At 40.4% G+C, this 21408-nt stretch overlaps 1 protein-coding gene across 1 annotated transcript in view; it reads right to left on the bottom strand.

Moving 5' to 3' along the window:
* si:dkey-219c10.4 (high affinity cGMP-specific 3',5'-cyclic phosphodiesterase 9A) overlaps positions 1 to 21408 on the bottom strand; it is a 66286-nt gene that overhangs the window by 42488 nt on the left and 2390 nt on the right. The window contains 1 exon segment of the mRNA XM_052025672.1: positions 2366 to 2527. Within this exon segment, the coding sequence (XP_051881632.1) occupies positions 2366 to 2527 (162 nt within the window).

Genomic DNA, 21408 nt, shown 5'->3' with positions numbered 1-21408 from the left:
TGCTCTGGTTTCCTCCCACATTCCAAAGACGTACGGGTTAGGAAGTTGTGGGCATGCTATGTTGGCACCAAAGCATGGCGACACTTGTGGGCTACCCCCAGAACACTACGCAAAAGACACATTTCACTGTGTGTTTCGATGTACATGTGACTAATAAAGATATCTTATCTTACAACTAGAGAAGAATAAAGGTTCCACAGTTCACGAATGACATGAGAAGATATTTCTTCACCAGAGGGTAGTGAACCTTTGGAAATTCCTACTCACATGGACTGTGGATTTTCAGTATATTCATGACAGAGACTGATAGATTTTTGGATATTAAGGAAATCAAAGAGAACAGGGTCAGTACAATAAAGTGTCAATGAATTAAAAGATCAGCCATGATATTGTTGAATAGCAGAGCAAGCACAGGGACCAAGAGACCTACTCCTGCTATGTTTCTTATGTTCTTATGTTACAATACGATTTCAAATTTTCAAATATGTTATTGCAATCAACATGAGCCTGGACAACAAAGATGTTCTTTTCAAATTACTTCAGAGTAATAGGTATTTCAACTATTGCATGACCAACCATTGATGGTAGGCCTGGTCTATTTTGGTTCACATTGCCACACAGTCATTGAGCTAAAGCTGACAAATCAACTTCCAACACAGCCATCTCAAGTTCCTTCAGTGGACTGGAGGTTTTGCATTGTTTTGGATTGGACAAACATAGGGGTCACAATTAGTAAATTAGCCAATGATACCAAAAATAGCCTGGGAGGTCTGGATGAACCCTGGGGATATCTGTGTTCCTCCATAACTTGGAGAGATTTGGACCAACAGCTGGGAAGTGGGATCAACCTAAAGACCCCTTCTGGCCAGCATGGTCACAATTTTTGCTGGATGAACTGCTTGGCCTTGATCTTCCCCACCACCTCTCTCTTTTTCATTCCATTCCTTATATTCCTCCCTCATTTCTTTCTCCTTTGGTATCAACAAGAGCATTGTCTTGAATTTGATTAATAATGAAGAATCCATTAAATCTGAAAACTCATTCAGAACCATCCTGTAGTCCTCTGGATGGGGTAAGCACCTGTTGTGTAAAATCGTTCTTTTAATTCTCTTAAGGATCAAGGACTCTGGACTCGAGCTTTGTAGACCAAAACTAGTTTAATCACAAAGGCAAACGCAGGACAGAATGGATGGGAACAGACACACGCTCACTCATGCACAGGATACCACGAACACGAGAGGGGAATCGCAACTGGGATAAAATACACTCACACACACACAATAATACACACAAGCACACGGTAACAATGTATGACTTCAGGATATAACACCTCAATGCCCATCCCACACTAGCATTGGCCCTTAACGCTCCCTGAGTCTGAGTGAAACGCTCCCTGACCATGTGGTGATGCACTCTTACCAATGATCGCTGCAGCGTTGTCTCACTACTCCCGGGGTCGTCAAAAGAGGAAGGGTTAGGGGAAGCAGCCCTTTTTATGGTGCTAGGAGGCTGGGTGGAACCTCACTGTTGTGGTTTAAACAAACCAATGGTGTGGAAGTCAAAGACAAAGGTTCCTGCCACAGCCAATGGTCAGCAGGTTCAGAGACAAAGGGTACTGGTTAGGCAGGTTCAGATGCAAAAGGTACTCTCACACCTGAGGGGTGGGTGGAGCCGCACCTTGATTGACAGTAGTATCACTTCCGATCAGAGGAACAAGGCTGTCCTCTGAGCAGTGGAGGTTAGTGTCATTAATGTCACATGACAGCCATGAGGATTTCTCACAACAGCACCAGAATCTTTAATTGGGGCTTGTGTATTGTTTGTTCTTTGAAAGCTGTGAATTCCATGTGATTCTCATGGTATTGGTACTATATGAAGGGTATTGCTAGGAACCATGCTGAGATCAGGATTGCCATCAATTCTGTTGTCAAAGGTATTGCCCTGGTGTGGCAGCCTCAATGTTTCCATATACCTGAAAGTGATGTAACAGATCATTTTCTAGATTGATTAATTATTCCATTATGGTGTCCAATTAAACTTTGAATTGTCCTGAAGGTTTACATGAATTATTCCAAACAGTTATCACTTTTTTCAACGACAGTGTTCCTCAGCAATGTTGAATCACTCTACACTGCATATGCTATGAATCGCACTGTATGGCATATATTGTGCTGAATTGTTCTACATTGCCCATAATGTGCTGTATAGAACTACTCTGAACTGTTCTATCATATCATATTGAATTGCTCTATACTCCCCTAGCTGCTGTGTAATGAATTACTCAATGTGCCATACTGTCCTGGCCTGCACAAGCTATCCTGTTGGATTGTAATGTAATTTTACATTACAGTATGATGATTCTTACCCAAGGAATCAGTCTTACAATCAGCAGCAACAACTTCCAGTTTGTATTGGGTTTGCCGAGTATTAGATTCCAGCTTTGGTGAAATGTTTATAATGTTGCCTTTTTTGTTGTACAGTTTCAGGATATCATGGGGACCTGCCTCAGCAGCAGCTCGGAATATATCTGAAAGAAATTAAGCACAAGTTATGTAAATACAAAATCAATAATACTGCAGATACTGGAAATCTAAAATAAAAACAGAGATGCTGGAAATATTCAGCAGGTCAGACCACTTCGGTGGGAAGAGAAATAGAGCTAATGTTTCAGGTTGAAGTCCCATCATCAGAACTGGGAAGAAAACAAAAGAACCTTGGCTTCCCATCTACCAGAGTGGAGAGAGCCCTTCACCACATCTGATCTATTTCCAAATCTCTGGTCTCATCCACCTGAATTTCCCACCACCCACCTACATTAGGGATAATTAACAGTAGCCAATTAACCCAAAACCAGCATATCTTTGGGATGGGAGGGGAAACCCATGCAGTTGCAGGAAAACCATGCAAAATCTACATGGGCAATGCCAGAACTCAGGATTGAACATGGGTTGATGGAACTGTGAGGTGGCTGCACTACCTACAGTGTTACTACATTAATAGCATTAGTTAATTGCAGGTTGTTGATATGGTTGTGCAACTTTGTATAAACTAAGCTCCTGCATATATTGTAGGTTTATATTTCAGTACACTAATACAGTAAGGCTACACATCAGAGGCTCTTCAATTGATTTATTAAGCCAAAACCAGACCTGCCCATTCATGGGGAAGTAAAAGATCTTTGTCCTTCTTACAGTTGGGTACAAGAACTCTCATGGTGCCATTATACTTCCCTCCATTAATCCAAAAAAGAAGCCTCACATGCAATAAATTTATCTTTAGTTGCTTGTGCCATACGCAATATAGCAATGGCTACATGCTCTGCTCCACTTCTGAAATTCATTTTCTTTTACTTCAATGGAACCAGATCTTGGAAGTGGGCAGATATGCATTATTTGTTTGTTTCATATCAAGGATGGATTTTGTATTCCCATTTATCTAGCCACTCATTTGTTTCCTTTTTATGTGACTGCCTCAGTATGCAAATTACTACCATGTGAGGGAACTTATACAATTGGCTACCAGAGGAGGTGGTGGAATCAAATATAATTACTATGTTTAAAAGGCATTTAGACAGAAACTTAAATAGGCAGGGCATCGAAAGATAGGGTCCTAATATGTACAAATAGGATTAGTATAGATAGGGAAAGAGGTCAATATTGTGGGCTGAAGGGTCTGTTTCTGTGCTGTACGACTCCATAATTCATTTTGAGGCATCCTGTGAATGGAAAGACGTGCGAAAACAGATTTCTTGTTTACTCTGCAGTTTATGCCTCCACCACCCTCTGCAACTAATTGATGGTTTTTACATGCAGGACCTCCTATCATTATTTTATCAATTTACAGCTATGACCATTTGTCTTGCAATCAAGATTTAAATTACCTATTGGATCTAATCCACCTCGTGCCGCAAATATTTTAATAAGATCCCCTCTTGTTCAATCGTTGAAAATGGAAAAAACTGTAGATGCTACAAATGTGAATAAAAAACAAAAAGAGAAAATGCTGGGATCTGAAAAGTTAACTCTGATTCTCTTTCCATAGATGCTGCCTGACATGTCGAGTTTTTCCAGCATTTTCTGTTTTTTTTCCCCGTTTTTGAGCATCCATGTTTGTTTCCATAAATCAGTCCTCAGAAAATTACAATAGATCTTGGAACCACCTCTGTATCACCAAAAGGATTATAATGATTGACTTGTGCTCTTATGACAAGAACAGAATTATTTTAACAGGTTTCAAATTTCTTGAAATTGTTGATTATTGGAGAAGTTTAACTTGCTTGATGACAAGTGAAATCTCCTCTGAGACAAATACAAGTTGAATTCCTGCATTCCTGCAATAATTCACTGGAATAATGCAACACTTCTCAGCCCATATCCCAGTGGAGGGAATAACCCTGGAAACAGAAGAATAAACCAACGCTGTCATCAGCAATATTATGATAAATAAGATGAGCCTTCTTCATCTGTAAGTAACTTAGCTGTTTGGTGCAGACTTTTTACCACTAGAGGGAAAATTCAGATTCCTTTCCACTTGTGTGTTTACAGATACCAAGCATATGTGCACAGACTGAGATGTTGTTCCTCAAGTTTGTTTTAGGCCTCATTGCCACAGTGCAGGAGGCTACAAACTGGCAGAGTGGGATGAGGAATTCATGTCAGTAAAGAAAACCTGATTTTAAGGGTTTAACATATTGCTCAGTATTCTTGTCAGAAGTAAATTTCCTTGTAATGAATGACAGAGAAATGCCTCTTGTAGCTATATGATTTTTGCTGATTTAACCTGAAGCATATTGGTACAACATGATATCACTCTACCTGGTTTGTAATTGTAGGTACAGTATGTTCATTAATAAACCAGATTTTTGGCTGAACGTCTAACATTGGCTCAGTTTTTCTTTCTCCATGAGAATAGTCTGGCCTGCTGGGCATGTCCCACAGCCCTGCAACAATACACAACACAGACAAAGAAGCATTGTCTGATTCTAACTGACATGTTAACTCATTTGGTCTCACCATATCAGAGGTATTCCCTTTGTTCCACCCATCCCTCCCCAACCTGCTCTGCTACTGAAAACTAGCTTATTTTCTCTCTTTCCCACTTCTGAAGGACTCAGACCTGAAATGTTAATACAGGTTTTCTTTCCACAGATGCTTCCTGACCTGATGAGTGTTTCAAGTTATTTTCTGTTTTAATTTCAGATTTCCAGCTCTTACAGTGCTTTTTGATTCTTCAATGAGATAAAAAATTGGCTGTAATCTATATATCTATACCTTTTATAACCAAAGTAGCAAATACATTACTGAAAGGTAATCCTCTGAATTTATTGTTATAGATAATACTGATATAGATAATAAAGATTGTGTGGTGAATCTTTATGCTAATACCACAGTAAAATTTAGCAGACCTGGTTACGCTATTATGCTGCCCTCATAGATCATTCTACTAAATCAATGTGAACCTTTCCACTTTCTCACTATCAGTCCTATGGTTTTCTGAATGAGACTGCCAATGAGTACTAAATTGCAACAATTGTTTTTTTAATGTACTGGCAATGTTTCCAATTATAATATTGCATTACATTACAACGATTGGCTTTCTGTGAACTGAATTAACTGGCCAGAAACATTTGTCTGATCAGACTGGATCTCGAGTGAGATCATTGTCCCACTGTGGCCATTATTGTGCCAATACAATGCCCCATCATGTAGATTCCAAACCAGCAAAGCCACAACATGGAACTATATGCACATTAATCATAGAAAGATCATGTAAGATACAGGGCAAAACAATCCCACAAACAACAGATCAACTCAAAACTCTGTGGTCCTGCTGTACCAAAGAGCATCACCGTCCTCAGCAACAGTGGAATTAGTATTGCTTTATTATTGTCACTTGTACCAAGATACAGTGAGAAACTTGTCTTGCATACCATTCATACTGATCAATTCATTACACAGTGCATTGAGGTAGTACAGAGTAAAACAATACATAATGCAGAGTAAAGTGTCACAGCTACAGAGAAAGTGCAGTGCAGGTAGACAATAAGGTGCAAGGTCATAATGAGGTAGATTCTAAGGTCAAGAGTCCATCTTATCATACTAGGGAACCATTCAATAGTCTTATCACAGTGGGATAGAAGCTGTCCTTGAGCCTGGTGGTGTATGCCCTCAGGCTTTTGTATCTTCTGCCTGATGGGAGAAGGGAGAAGAGAGAATGTCTGGGGTGGGTGGGGTCTTTGATTATGCTGGCTGCTTTACCAAGGCAGTGAGAGGTATAGACAGAGTCCATGGAGGGTGGTTTCCGTGATGTGCTGAGCTATGTCCACAACTCTCTGCAGTTTCTTGCAGTCCCGGGCAGAGCAGTTGCCATACCAAGCCATGATGCATCCAGATAGGATGCTTTCTATGCTACATCGATAAAAGTTGGTTGGTGTCAAGGGGACATGCCAAATTTCTTTAGTCTTCTGAGGAAGTAAAGGTGCTGGTGAGCTTTCTTGGCCGTGGCCACCACCTAGTTGGACCAGGAAAGGCTGTTGGTGCTGTTCACTCCAAGGAGCTTGAAGATCTCAACCCTCTCAACCTCAGCACCATTGATGTAGACAGGTGTATGTGGATCACTCCCTTTCCTGAACTCAATGACCAGCTCTTTCATTTTGCTGACATTAAGGGAAAGGTTGTTGTCGTGACACCACCTCACTAAGCTCTCTGTCTCCTTCCTGCACACTGACTCATCGTGATTTGAGTGGAGCACAACGTATGAGTGCAAAGGACAAGCTCTACACGTGATCAGTCAAAAGTGCCAGCAGAATACTCCAACATGGCCATATCCTCAAGTCACCACCATCAATGAAACCAGTTTTCAAACAATTTGATTCATGCCAGGAAAAAAATGCCTGAGAGCATTACATACACTGAAGGTTACAGGATTAAACAACATCCCAGCAGCAACTTTGAAAACTTGCTCTCAAGAACTAGCTTCTCTTTTACTCAAGCTGGTCCAATGAAGCTCCACCACTGACATCTGTCCAACAATACAATGTGACCTGTCCATAAAATGCAGGGCAAATTGAATCCAACCAACTTCCACTGCATTAGTCTGTTAGCAATTGTCATCAAGTGACAAAGGTTGTTATTTGACTGCATTCCAGTAGCACTTATTCAACTTTAACCCAATCACTGAAGGTCAGTTTGAGTTTTGCCAGAACCATTACGCCAAACCTCATTAGAGGCCTTGTCCAACTGTTGACAGAAGAGCTGAATTCCAGGGGCGAGGTGAGAGGGACTGACCTTGAATTTAAGTTCGCATTTGATGGAATATGGCATCAGAGAGTCCTGGTAAAACTGAAATTAGTGGGAATCCTCTGGTTGGATTCAAACCTTGCTTAAAGATCTGTACTGTTATTGTTTTTACCTGAACTACATCAATGCACTCTGTACTAACTCAATGTAACTGCACTGTGTAATGAATTAACCTATACAATCGGTATGCAAGACAAGTTTTTCACTGTTCCTCGGTACAAGTGATAATAATAAACCAATACATGTGGTTGGTGAAAAGTCCAGGGTCTTAATCCCAGGATATCACTGCAGAGGGTTCCTCAGGGCAGTGTCCTTGACTCAATCATATTCAACTGCTTCATCAATGGCCTTCCTTCCATCATATCAGATATGAGGATGTCTGTTTGATTACAAATAATGTTCAGCTCCCTTCACAGCACTTCAGAAAATAAAGTAAGCCATGTCTGTAAGCAATAAAATTCAGACAACTTTCAGGCATGTGATGATAGGTGGCACATAGCTCATGTGCCCCGCAATCACCCTCTCCAATGATAGAGGGTCAAACTACACATAACATTCAGTGGCAATAATATCACTAGCTCCCTCACCATCAACATCCTGAGGGTTACTGTTGACCAGAAACTTCATGGAACACCACATTAACACTTAGCATCAAGAACTAGTCAACAGGTTGATATCTATGGCTAGTACGGATTTCCCCAAAGCCTTTCAACCAACTCAGGAGTGTGATGTAATACTCTCACTTACCTGAGTGAGTACAGTTTCAATGACATGCTAAAAGGTCAATACCATCCAGAACAAATGCACCACCTATATATTCACTCCATCCATCGCTAATGCACTGCAGCACCAAAATACATTTCAGTTACACACCAATGATTTTTCAACTGCACCTCCCAAACCCACAACCACTACCATTGAGAACAATAAGGGTAACAGGGGGATTAGAATGCCATTATCTACAAGTTCACCTCAAGGTCATACACGAACTTGGCTTGGAAGGATGTCATTCTTACTTTCTCATTGTTGGGTCTAAACCCTGACAAAACTTTGAGATCACCTTCAACAGTCAGACCGAAGCAGTTCAGAAGGCAGTGTACCACACGTATATTCACAAGGCCAAATAGGGATGGGCAACAAATGCCAATGAAACTTGGTAAATTAATTTTTCAAAAAAGTTTTAAAGAGCTATTCAGTTATGTGCACTTCCACATTATTTTCCCATTAACCCGTAAATGACTTCATTTTAAGTCAATATCCAATCCACCTTAGAAAACTACAACCGATCCGATTCCACCATCCTTTCAAGGCAAAGCATTCAAGCTCCTAAGAGCTCATTATAAAAAATAGATTGGGTCCAATAGCAATTCCAAAATCTTGAGAGACTGAATACATATGCAGCAGGGGAAAGGAAAAAGGAAAGACAAATAACCAGTAAAGAAACAAAAAAATTGACCTGGCATTAAAAGTAATTCAAAACTGGTCAATATTACATTGTACATCTCAACTGAAGGGGAAGCTAGATCAGATCAAGATTTTAGAGAATTGGCAGTGCCATTTATAACATTTTCAGTATGTCCATATGAACCAATCACTTTCAGTTCTGAAATCATCATTAGAAAACCAAGAATGATTCTGCCCTCACTCACAGAATGTGAAACTCAATGAGCAAACACCAAATTTATGTCTCTACCCTCACAGAGATCTTTCAGAAGGGTCTTATTATTTAAAGTACTCACTAAAGAGTTAATGTAATATTCACAGTTAAATTCCCCTGACTTCAAGCAGGAAAGATGTTATTAGAACATTTTCCTCATTAATCCTGCAGCCTAGCAATACCCCATGTCTCAGGAACCAGGAACTGGTCCATTGGCCTTGAATTTCTCACTGTCAGGTCCATCCATTTTGCTTTAATAATACAACTTATCTTGTTCTGAAGCTCTTGGAACTCATAACAGCCCCTTTATCATTTAGCAAAGTTTCAGCTGTGGTAATTTCTGTGTCAATCAGAAACTCTAATACAAAACATTTCCACTTCTGGTATTGGATCTGATTTTTGCCTTGTCATTAGCTGTACTATGAATCTTGGCACTCGAATCTCACTGCTAATAAGTGAAAATTTTAATTAGCAAACGCTGACCTACTAAGGAAGCCTTTCTTATAAAGCAATATGATAATTTCAGTTGGGCTGATAATAGAGCCCAGCTCTTCTAATACAAAACCATTTTCTTCTGTGCTAATGTGGCTAAATATGCATGAACAGCAGACAATATGCATGAACAGCAGACAATAAGCAAAAGTCAGATAATATGTCGAGGAAGTAAGATCAGTCTTCCAGAGAGTGAACCCGAGGAAAGCATCTGGCCCGGATGGTGTCCCTGGCTGTGTGCTTAGATATTGTGCTGATCAGCTGGCGGGGGTATTTGCAGACATATTTAATCTCTCCCTACTTCAATACGAGGTTCCCTCCTGTTTCAAGGAGACCACTATCATCCCAGTACCTAAGGAAGACAAGGTAACATACCTTAATGACTACTGACCGGTGGCTCTGACATCCACCGTCATGAAGTGCTTTGAGAGGTTGGTCATGGCATGCATCAACTCCAGCCTCCCAGACAATCTCGACCCACTGCAATTTGCCTACTGCCGAACTAGGTCCATAGTGGACACCATCTCCCTGGCCCTACACTCAGCTCTGGAGCATCTGGACAGGGAAGACACCTACATTAGACTATTGTTTATTGACTACAGCTCTGCCTTCAATACTATAATTCCACGCAAACTCATCACCAGACTCCAAGACCTGGGACTCAACACCTCCCTCTGCAACTGGATCCTTGACTTTCTGACTAACAGACCTCAATCAGTGAGGATAGGCAGCAACACCTCCAGCACGATTATTCTCAACACTGATGCCCCACAAGGCTACGTCCTCAGCCCTCTACTCTACTCCCTATATACTCATAGCTGCGTGGCCAGATTCTGCTCTAACTCCATCTACAAGTTTGCAAATGATACCACTGTAGTGGGCCATATCTCAAATAACGATGTCGGAGGACAGGAATGAGATAGAGAGCTCAGTGACATGGTGTCATGACAACAACCTTTCCCTCAATGTCAGCAAATCAGAAGAGCTGGTCATTGAGTTCAGGAAGGGGAATGATCCACATACACCTGTCTACATCAATGGTGCTGAGGTTGAGAGGATTGAGAGCTTCAAGTTCCTTGGAGTGAACATCACCAATAGCCTGTCCTGATCCAACCACATAGACGCATGGCCAAAAAAGCTCACCAGCTTCCTCAGAAAGCTAAAGGAATTTGGCATGTCCCCTCTGACACTCACCAACTTTTATCGATGCACCATAGAAAGCATCCTATCTGGAAGCATCACAGCTTGGTATGGCAACTGCTCTGCCCGGGACTGCAAGAAACTGCAGAGAGTTGTGGACATAGCTCAGCACATCACGGAAACCACCCTCCATGGACTCTGTCTTTACCTCTCACTGCGTTGGTAAAGCAGCCAGCATAATCAAAGACCCCACCCAGCCGGGTCATTTTCTCTTCTCCCCTGTCCCATCAGGCAGAAGATACAGAAGCCTGAGGGCACATTCCACCAGGCTCAAGGACAGCTTCTATCCCACTATGATAAGACTATTGAATGGTTCCCTTATACGATGAGATGGACTCTTGACCTCACAATCTACCTTGTTATGACCTTACGCATTATTGTCTACGGGCAATGCACTTCCCTGTAGCTGTGACACTTTACTCTGTATTCTGTTATTGTTTTTACCCTGTACTACTTCAATGCACTGTGTAATGAATTGATCTGTACAAACGGTATGCAAGACAAGTTTGTCACTGTACCTTGGTACAAGTGACAATAATAGACAAATTCCAATACCAATAACATGTCCACTTATCTTTAATGTATCTTTATATTAATTTAATGATTTTGAAAAAGAAATTGTCTCTGGTCACCAATATTAAATCCCTGCATAAGTGTTGCCCACTAGTTATACACCCCTCCCCACATTCAATTCAATGAAAATTGTGTACCGACCTGAAAAAAACATCACCCAATATTCACATTCATGTTTAGTGCTGACTTTCAAAGTCAAATTTATTTCATTTATATTTTATACTTCTGGCACTCTTTTGTGCCAGTTCCTTCCACAGTAACTATTACTCCCAATGATGACCATGAAGTGTTTCAGTTTTATATCTACCAGTTCCTCAGACTGTACTGTAGACAAACTCCTGTATTCCAACCACATCTGTTTTCTGTTTCCCAAATGATTATCATTTAATTATCACTATTAAAAATACTGAATGTGTTTTATAAGGAAAACAATGTACAACAGGAAGACTGTTTATATCTTTGTGCCTTGACCAAATTATTGGATGATCTTAAAATCCAGCTCATTTTAAGATTACACTTGTCCTCAACACCAAATGTGCAATAAAAGTTGTCTGATATATAACTAAGTTCTTCCAATAGCTAATACTTCCAGCTCACTGTTTGATTTTGCCATTCATTCATGGGATATAGACCTGCTCTTGTAGCCATGGTATTTATATGGCTAGTCCAGCTGAGTTTCTAGTCAATGGCGACTCCCAGGATATTGATGGCGGGTGACTCAGTGGTAGTAATGTCACCGAGTATGAAGGGTAAGTTATTAGGCTTTCACTTGTTGGAAGTGGTCATTTGCCTGGCACTTCTGTGGCACAGATGCTACTTGCTATTTATCAACTTGGATGTTGTCTAGGTCTTGCTGCATTTGAAAATGAGTTGTAATCATCTGCAGACATCCCCACTTCTCACTTTATGATGGCTAATGAGACAGCTAAAGATGATTGAGTCTAGGACACTACCCAGAGGACCTCCTACAGTGATCTTCAGGGGCTGAGATGACTGACCATCTTCCTTCGTGTGAGATATGAAATTAGATTGTCCAGCAACTCAACCCAAGAGCTCATTAGAGTCTGGAGTCATATAGTCAGAGTAATACAGTATGGAAACAGGCCCTTTGACCCAATGTCCATGCCAACCAAGGTGCCCACTTAAGCTAGTTCCATTTGCCTGTATTTGGCCCATATTCGTCTAAACCTTTCCTATCCATGTACTTATCCAAATGTCTTTTAAATGTTGTTATTGTGCCTGCCTCAACCACTTCCTGTGGCAGCTCAGTTCATATACACACCACCCTCTGCATGAAGAAGTTGCCCCTCAGGTCCCTTTGAAATCTTTCCCCTCTCATCTTAAACCTCTGCCCTCTAGTTTTTCGTTCCCCTTCCCTGGGAAAAAGACTATGTGCATTCACCTGCTGTGTGCAAGTCCTAGCCTGCCCAACCTCTCCCTATAACCCAGGCCTTTGAGTCCTGGCAATATTCTCATAAATCTTCTTTACACTCTTTCTGCCTTAGTGATGTCTTTCCTATAACAGGATGACCAAGACTGTACTCCAAGTGCGGCCTCACCAATGTCTCGTACAACTGCAACATAACGTCCCGACTCTTATACTCAGTGCCCTGACTGATGAAGGCCAGCGTGCCAAATGCCTTCTTCACCACTCTGTTCACTGGAAGTGGTGACAAGTAGACAATGTACCTGTACTCCCAGGTCCCTCTGTTCCACAACACTCACCAAGGTGCTCTCACTCACTGTACAAGTCCTACCTTGGCTTGACTTCCCAAAATGCAACACATCACACTTCTCTGGATTGAGCACCATATGCCAATCCTCAGCCCACTTACCTAGCTGATCAAGATCTCCCTGTAATTTTTGATAACTTTCTTCACTGTTTACAATACCAGTTATTTTAGTATCATCGGCAAACTTACTAACCATGCCCTGTACCTTCTCATCCAAATCATTTAAATAAATAACGAACAACTAAGGCCCCAGCACCAATTCCTGTAGCACACCACTAGTCACAGGCCTCCAGTCTGCGAAATGACCTTCCACCATCACCCTCTGCATCCTACCATCGAGGCAATTATGAATCCAGTTAGCTAGCTCTCCCTGGATCCCTTGCGATCTAACCTTCCAGGCTAGCCAATCTGTGGGACCTTGTCAAAAGCCTTGCTAATGTAATAGCATCTTGAGAATTAAAAATGGTATATAATGTTAGTTTTACAATTTGCTTTGGAGCAGTGGAAGTGACTGGGAAACGGGATTTTTGCTCAATATCAGTTGCAAGAAGAGATATTTATCGTAGCTGTGAGAAACACAAGGAAATGGTATTCTTTGCATTATTTTTAATATGCCAGTCAATTGTTCATGTCAAATCCCCGGGTGTAATATTTTAACAAAGTTGTTAGTGACATTGTTACATTTAGGAATGAATGTGGGAATGTGATGAAAGATCGACCATTACATACAGTTGAAATTCAGCTCATATTTATTTTAAACGAAGGTCTCAGAATGGAAAGAATCCTGGTTTGAACAAAAACAGTGCTTAATCAAAATACAAATTTATGCTCCCTTTCCAAATATTAAAACAAATTCTTTAAAAATTACTTTTAGAATTCATTCAAACCCCACTCCATTTTATACCATCAGAGAATGCAAACTGCTGTCACATATTCTGAGAGCTGAACAGAAGCATGCTGTAATTTTCTTGCTTAGTGGGAAAGGGAATTGTTTGTGTGATGTTTAAAACCAGCAATTTGGGTTCTAATTGCCATGAGCAGATGCTTTTGTGAAACTGTCTCAGGTTTGGGTAGATGATATTTCCCATCAAAGGAACTTGAATGGTGGTTTCAAGCTCAGTACAAGTATAAACTTAGAGTAATGCATTATGACCATGAGATCAAGAAAGGAAAATCTCCACAGTGAAAATTACTTGAGGGGAACTTGTAGATTAAACATGTGAACAGCATTTCTATCAAACGTCCAGAATGAAACAAGGAGCTGAGGAAATGTGCCCTCTTGTTTTCCAAGAGAACACTACCGGTGTCTCTGTACTGAAGCCTGAGTGTACTGGAAATAACCATTTGAACAGAGAAAAGGCCATCTATCAGAATGTACTTGCACTATTTTATTTCAGATTGTTTTTTTAGATTTGATATAGAATTTAGATTTATTTTAATTAACCCAGAGTGTTCTTTGGTTGTCACTCAACCTCTATTTTGTTTAAATAAAGAAAATAAAAACTGACTTGCACCTTTTGCTTTCTCAGAACATTCTTAGGCTGTTAATACCAAATAAACTAATTTGGAAGCATTGTTACTATTGTTGGAAGACATGAACAGGATGATCCACAAATAGTAAATCACTATTCCAGGTATACAAAGAATCCCCAGCTTCTTTTTTGCTGTTGCAAGCTATTTTCTCAGCTCAAATAAGGTAAAGTTCAAGGACTTCTTTCTGACTGAGATTGAAACAATCTGCTGCCTGCAACATCCATTTCTTCCCCTGGTCCATCAGACTGAACTTCTAATACTCCCTGGCCCCAGTTCCATTTCCAAACTGATGTTCTAAGCAGTGTGCTTGCTGTTTTAATGCACTTGAGCTATAATTAGCATTTATCCTTAATCTTTCAACCCATGCTTTCCCTCATTAGATTTCTCAAAACAATATATGGTTTTATCTTCTTCTTTTTGCATAAGGTTTTTCCAACAATGATACTGAATATTGCAACAGTTAATCAAAATCTCACAGGCAGCGAAACCAAACTCCAGATGGGATTTTCAAAAAGTTCCAATTTATATCACAAAGCTTTTAATAAAACTGAAAGCAATTTGGTCACATCTCTCTCTAATGAAGGTTTCATAATCTGCTGTTTGCATCATATTACATCTGTGTTTGATGCTGATACAATGCACTATTTGTTTTTCAAATTGGACCATTCCTGGGTGAGATTTGAGAGTTAGCACTTCAAGGCTTCTACTTTCTCTCAAGAGAGGAGATGAAACAGAGGATGCATATTATTAACATGGTTGCCATGCAGCATAACCACTCAGTAAATATTCCAGTGCCAGGGGAATCACTAGCATGCTCGAAAGCCAAAAAGCAAAGCCCATATTACATCTATATAAATAGACAGAAGCATAGACGTGTATACTTAGAACATATCGAACAGCTCAAAACTGGGCATCCATAAGGTAACATGGGCAGTAAGCAGCTGCAGAAACGAATTCCACTACAATCTGTAACCTCATGACTTGACCTATCGCTCCTTCCGCCATTACCATCAAGTGGGATGACCAATGAGGAGCAGTAGTTCAATGAGGAATCCAGAAGGAAACACGATGCATCACAGCTTGGTATGGCAACTGCTCTGCCCAAGACCGCAAGAAATTGCAGAGAGTTGTGAACGCATGCAAACCAGCTTGCCCTCCATTTTCCCCATCTACACTTCCCACTGCCTCAGGAAAGCAGCCAACATAATCAGGGACCCCTCCCACTCCAGTCATCCCCTCTCCCATTGGGCAGGAAATACAAAGGCTTGAAAGTACGTACTACCAGACTCAAGGACAAATTCTATCCCACTGTTATCAAACTCTTGAACAGACCACTCATATGAAAAAGATGAATGCTTAATCTCTCAATCTATTTTGTCATGGCCCTTGCAATTTATTTGTTTACTTGCACTGCACTTTCTCCATAGCTGCAACACTATATTCTGCATTCTGTTTTCTTTTTAATACCTCGATGTACTTATGTATGGCATGGTCTGGCTAGATAGCACAAAAATAAAAGCTTTTCACTGTAGCTTGGTACACATGACAATAATAAACCAATACCAATACCACTGAGAGCAACCCCAGCCTGGCAAAATGGTAACACAGAACTACATGTTTTGAACATTAAGCCACAAACAATGGATAAAATCAAGTTCTGCTCCGAGCAACAGATCAGATCAAAGTTCTCCTGTCAGAATTCGGTCATTTCTCCTGATACCAAAAAACAGCTGAGAGCACCGGCCACAGCAAAAGCCATGGAACCAGACCACATCCTGACTGTAGCAGTGGCTTCAATGGGAATTAAGGAGAAAAAGTTGCACCAATAAAAATGTATGCAAATAAAAATGGGTGCAGTTTTTAGAACTCCATTTTCTCCTCTGTAAGAATTCCCTGGGGCAGCGTCCTAGGCCAATCCATCTATAGCTGCTTCATTAATGCCACCATAAGGTCAAAGGTGGAGATATTTGCTGATGATTTCAAAATGTCCAGTTTCATTTGCGCTTTCTCAGAAAGTGAAGCTGTCCATGTCTGCTAACAGCAAGACCTATACAGCATTCAAACTTGAACTGAGAGACAGAAAGGCACATTCATGCCACACAAGCAACATCCACACCCTGTAAACATTTAAAATGAAGTAAAGTACATGCATTCATATCTCAATTGTTCAACATGATCCATGCTACCATGCTATTCATCACACTATGTGTTGAGCTACACTCTCTAGCAATATTCCTTCTCAGTACCAGAGAAACATAGACACCTACAAGGTTTCAGGTGAATGTTCTCCTATTAGCCCATGAGAATCACAAACTGCAGACATTGGAAATCTGCTTGAAACACTCAGCAGGTCCAACAGTATCTGTGGAAAATGAAACAGAGTTAATTTTCCAGATCAAAGAGCCTTCATCAGAACTTGGAAGGAGAGAAAAGATGTTAGTATTAAATTGTAAGGAGGGTACAGGAGGGATGGATAGGACAAAGGGAACAAACTGTAAATGAGATCATTTGGTCCTTGGGCTAATGGGGGCTGTTATGGAGAGAGAACATTGCTCTTTGTTCATATGAATTAAGAAATGAAATACAGATAACAGAAAAAGTAAAAGTTGCAAAATGCAGGGCTTTGGACGTGCCCTGGAGGTGAGGCTGTGTTAATGGAGAGAGAAAAACCAAGCCAGTATCACAGATGGATGACCTGCTTCATTCTGATAAAGAGAGAGGAAGAGGAAGTTGGAGAATTTTATATTGAGTCCAGAAGTCTACAACATGCACAGACAAGAAATGAGGTGCTCCTCAAGCTTGGGTTGGGCCTTGTTCTAATAGTGTAAGAGACTGCAGACAGATAGGTGTGTGTGGGAGTGGGATGGAGAATTAAAGTGGCAGGCAACCAAAAGCTTAGAGTCGCCTTTGCAGATTAAACACAGGTGTTCTGCAAAGAGGTCATTCAATCTGCATCTGGTTTCTCCAATGTAGAGGGGAACACACTGAATGCAATATACTAGATTAGAAGAAGTGCAAGGATGGTGGGAAGGGAAGAGGAAAAAGGATAAGTGTTGCATTTCCTGCAGTTACATGGGAAAGTGCCCTAAGTAGTTGGTGGAGATGGAGAAGCAGACCAGAGAGTCACAAAGAGAATAGTCCCTTTAAATACTGAGAGGGGCAAGGTAAGTTTGGTGGTCAAACCTCGATGAAAGTGGCAAAAAATTATGAAGTATGATACATTGACTGCTGCGGCAGATAGAGTGGAAGTGAGGACCAGGGCAACTCTGTCCAGGAGGAGAGGGGGTGAGAGAAGAGGTAGGCAAAGTAGATGAAACGCCCTCAAGGACTCTGTTAACTATGGTGGAAGGGAAGGTTCAGGAGGAAGGAAGACACCTCAGAAGCACCCATGTGGAAAGTATCATCATCGGAGCAAACGTGAAGGAGATGGAGGAACTGGGAGAATGGACTGGGGTCCCTACAGGAGGCTGAGTGAGATGAAGAATAGTCACAATAGCTGTGGGAGTCTGTAAGCTTGTGCTGGGTATTTGCTGCAGACTCCACCAGCTATTCCATCCCCATATAAAATGCAAAAGCAAGAAAATAATGATAACTTGTACAAGACATGATGAGGCATATTTGAATGTCTATAAAAAAGGTTTGAGGGTCCCAGTGCAGACAGTATACTGAAACTATGGGGAAACTGCAATGTATATAATACTGAAGTTAAAAGGATACATATATAATGAAAGACCTGAATGCTTGGGGCTGTATTTGGTGAAGAAAAGAGGTCTGTTTCAAATGTGCAAAATTATGTAAGATTTAAAGAGGATTATTCTCAAGACTGAATTCTTAATTATAAATTGGCTCATAAACTAGTGCAGCAAGTGTAAGGTGGCGGCTTGGAAAACATTTCTCGCCTACCTATAGAAAATGGAATGCACAGTGACATGTGCCTACTGAAATGGACTTTGATTAGAGTTTATGAGTGATTTAGATAGCACTAGATTTCCTTCTGAAAGAGTGCACAGCAGAAAAAGGGGACTTGTATAACTATTACATATGCGGTAAAAATGTGCAGTGGCATTAGTCACTCACATATTGACACAAAATGAGCTAAAATATATGTATAATTGAGTTTTTGATATTGAAAGATGATAATAACAATGAATAGCAATAAAGCCAGAAATTGCTGTAAGAACACTACTATAACCTAAAAGCTGACAATTATGCCAGTGCCTAGAAATTCCAGTGTATCCTAAAGACAATGTGCTGGAGTGATATTAATGCAGTAGAAGAACATTTGTTTGTTCATTGCCGACTCCATCAAAATTCAGTTGTGACAAAGGCCTGAAAGCCTCATTGCAAGTTACTGGATCTTGTACATTCACACACTCCAAAATGATCCTACAATCCTCCTCTCCTGTAGGGGGGGGGGGGGGGCTTTGGACGCACTTCGCAACATCAGTCATGCTATCTATTTCTATTAGGAAGGGTATACTTTCAATGCTGCCTTCTTTGCAAAGTAAGAAGGGTGAAATCAGTGGGGAATTTGGGAGCTGTGTGATGGGAGGGAGACAGGGAATCATTCAAGCACTTGTGTGATGAAAAGCAGGATATCAGCCCAGAATTTAGAAAGTACGATGACCTGGGAGGCTGGCAACACCACCAGCAGAGAAGGGATCAAGATAGCTGGTATCATGGTTGAAGGCATGGAAATTGTGGGTGGGGAAAGGATGGTGGCAGATCCAAAATGGAGGTAGTATCAAGATATCATGGGATAGAAATTGGCAGCAACGCCAAAGACAGTTTTGTGGTGTTTGGGGCCACAGATCAGGGTCAGGCAGCTGGAAAGCTGGTGGGTGTTGGAGTGTATAGGATATAACAGCTCAGGCTCCTAGGTAAGGTTTTTGCTTATGTGCAGGTGTTACAGAATTTGGATCACATTGTCCTACGAATGCCCAGTGGCATGTGCTCGTCGGACAACCTGGTCCAAGTTCCTTCACAATGATCCAAAAGCAACGATGCACAGGGATAAACATCTTCCCATGTATCCCTGATGTGGGTCTCAAGGGTGATTTACCACAGGAGGTGCCCAGTTGAAATTCCCTACCTAAGTGAATTGCCAGTGAGTTCTTTTTGAAGTTTTTCCCTTCCAAATTCTTCTGAATAGTGAGTAAAAGATCCAGAAAAGCTGTACTCTTTCACAATACCCTTCACATATAAACTTCCAGAGCAAGTATATTTTTGGGTTGGTAACTTGTTTGGTTATGTGGAGCTGGCTCGCACTGGAAGTCTTTTCACTGAAGTTGCAGTGAATGGAAGTATTCTAAAAACCTGAGACTCACTTGTCCAACCTGATATCACAGAGTGAGAAGAAAAATCCTACTCAGAAACATAATACAACAATAAAGTAATTTAGTATAAAAAAAATCTAAAAGCTGGTTGGAAATGAAAGGTTCTAATTTCTATCCCTGAAACTAACCTGCAGCTATCAGAGGTTCCTTTCCCTCCAAAAGGACAGAGTGAGAAGCATAAAGAAAGAAAATGAGTTGAAGGATAGAGATGCAGTAGAGAAAGAGAATCAGTTAAAGGGAAGCTGGAGAGAAATAAGCATGTCAATGAAACGAGACAAACATGTGATCACATTCTCCACCTTATGCAGTGTCACAAGGGGTTGACTGGTTTATTTTTAAAATCAAGAATACATTCTTTTCACGTTAGAATTAGACAGCTAATTCTTATGATTTTTCTAAAGCATGACTTAAATCCTTTGCTGATTAGATGTTCCACAATGCCTGCCATTCAACTTGACAAAATAATTATCAAGTCATTAAGAATGACAGAGGAACAAAGTGTTATGTCACTGATTTTTTTTGTATATGTCTCAACAATTTTGTTCCTTCATTATTTCTCCTGAATTTTGAAGTACAGATTCATGAAACCATATACATGAAGGATGGCGTAGGAGTTTAAGTCAATCTGATTAGTTTAAAATTATAAAGCATTCAATCCTCAAGCATTAGCAGCTTCTGAATGTTAATCAGGAGATGAAATTATAACTAATTTATTTCTTATCCATTGGTAATAAACTGTAGTACAAAAGCAGCACCCTTGCTGCCATCCTGATCTCGGTCAGTTAATTCATCATGGTTCAGGATTTAAATCTGGGATGATTCTGGTTTGTACAACTCTACAATTATTCATAATATAGTAAGACAAAACATGGGCACTTCAATTCCTTCCCCATCTTTTTCCACTTCAAACTTTCATCTTGTCGGTTTACAGGTTTTACATGCTAACAGCTTTTTTTTCTTTTATCAAGTCTTCCTTTCCTTTTTTTTAAACCATACCTCATCCAATTGGAATTCCTCACAGCCCCTCATGCTCTCCAGTTTGACTCCACCAAGTCTGACCCAACCCCTGTGATCATGATGATCTAATCTTTGTCCATGGTTTATCAAATAATCTACTCTTGGTCAATCTTCGCAGAATACTTTTTGCATCACTTTCTTTAGTGATAGTATTTACCATTGGTCCTTCGATAGATTTTTGTTTGTTCATTTGTTCTTCCATGTTTCTATATCATTACTCTTGGAAAACTTGTCCTGTTGTTCTCTTGACTAGTAGCTTAATAGTTCACACTTCATAAGATTTTCATCTCTTACAGTGCACATGTCAAAAAGGTTTCTCCTTATACATCGCATTCTCTTCTATTTACACATGTACTTACTTATTCTATTTCACCCCATTCAGAAATGATTCTTCTCATATTCTTTTGGACATGTATACCCAATTCTTTGTGTTCCATTGTGAATACACTGCTTTATTGTGAGTTGGTGGGGTGGGAAGGTGACTATGCTGCTAGTGGTGAAATTATTTTTCACTGACAGATAATTAGAGCTAGCTCTCTGAGCTGCAAGAAAAGGGGAAATAATAGTAG

The sequence above is a fragment of the Pristis pectinata genome, chromosome 1 (genome assembly GCF_009764475.1).
Source record: "Pristis pectinata isolate sPriPec2 chromosome 1, sPriPec2.1.pri, whole genome shotgun sequence".
Classification (NCBI taxonomy): domain Eukaryota; kingdom Metazoa; phylum Chordata; class Chondrichthyes; order Rhinopristiformes; family Pristidae; genus Pristis; species Pristis pectinata.
Note: the sequence above shows the minus strand (reverse complement) of the source record. Positions and strands in the feature narration are given on the sequence as shown.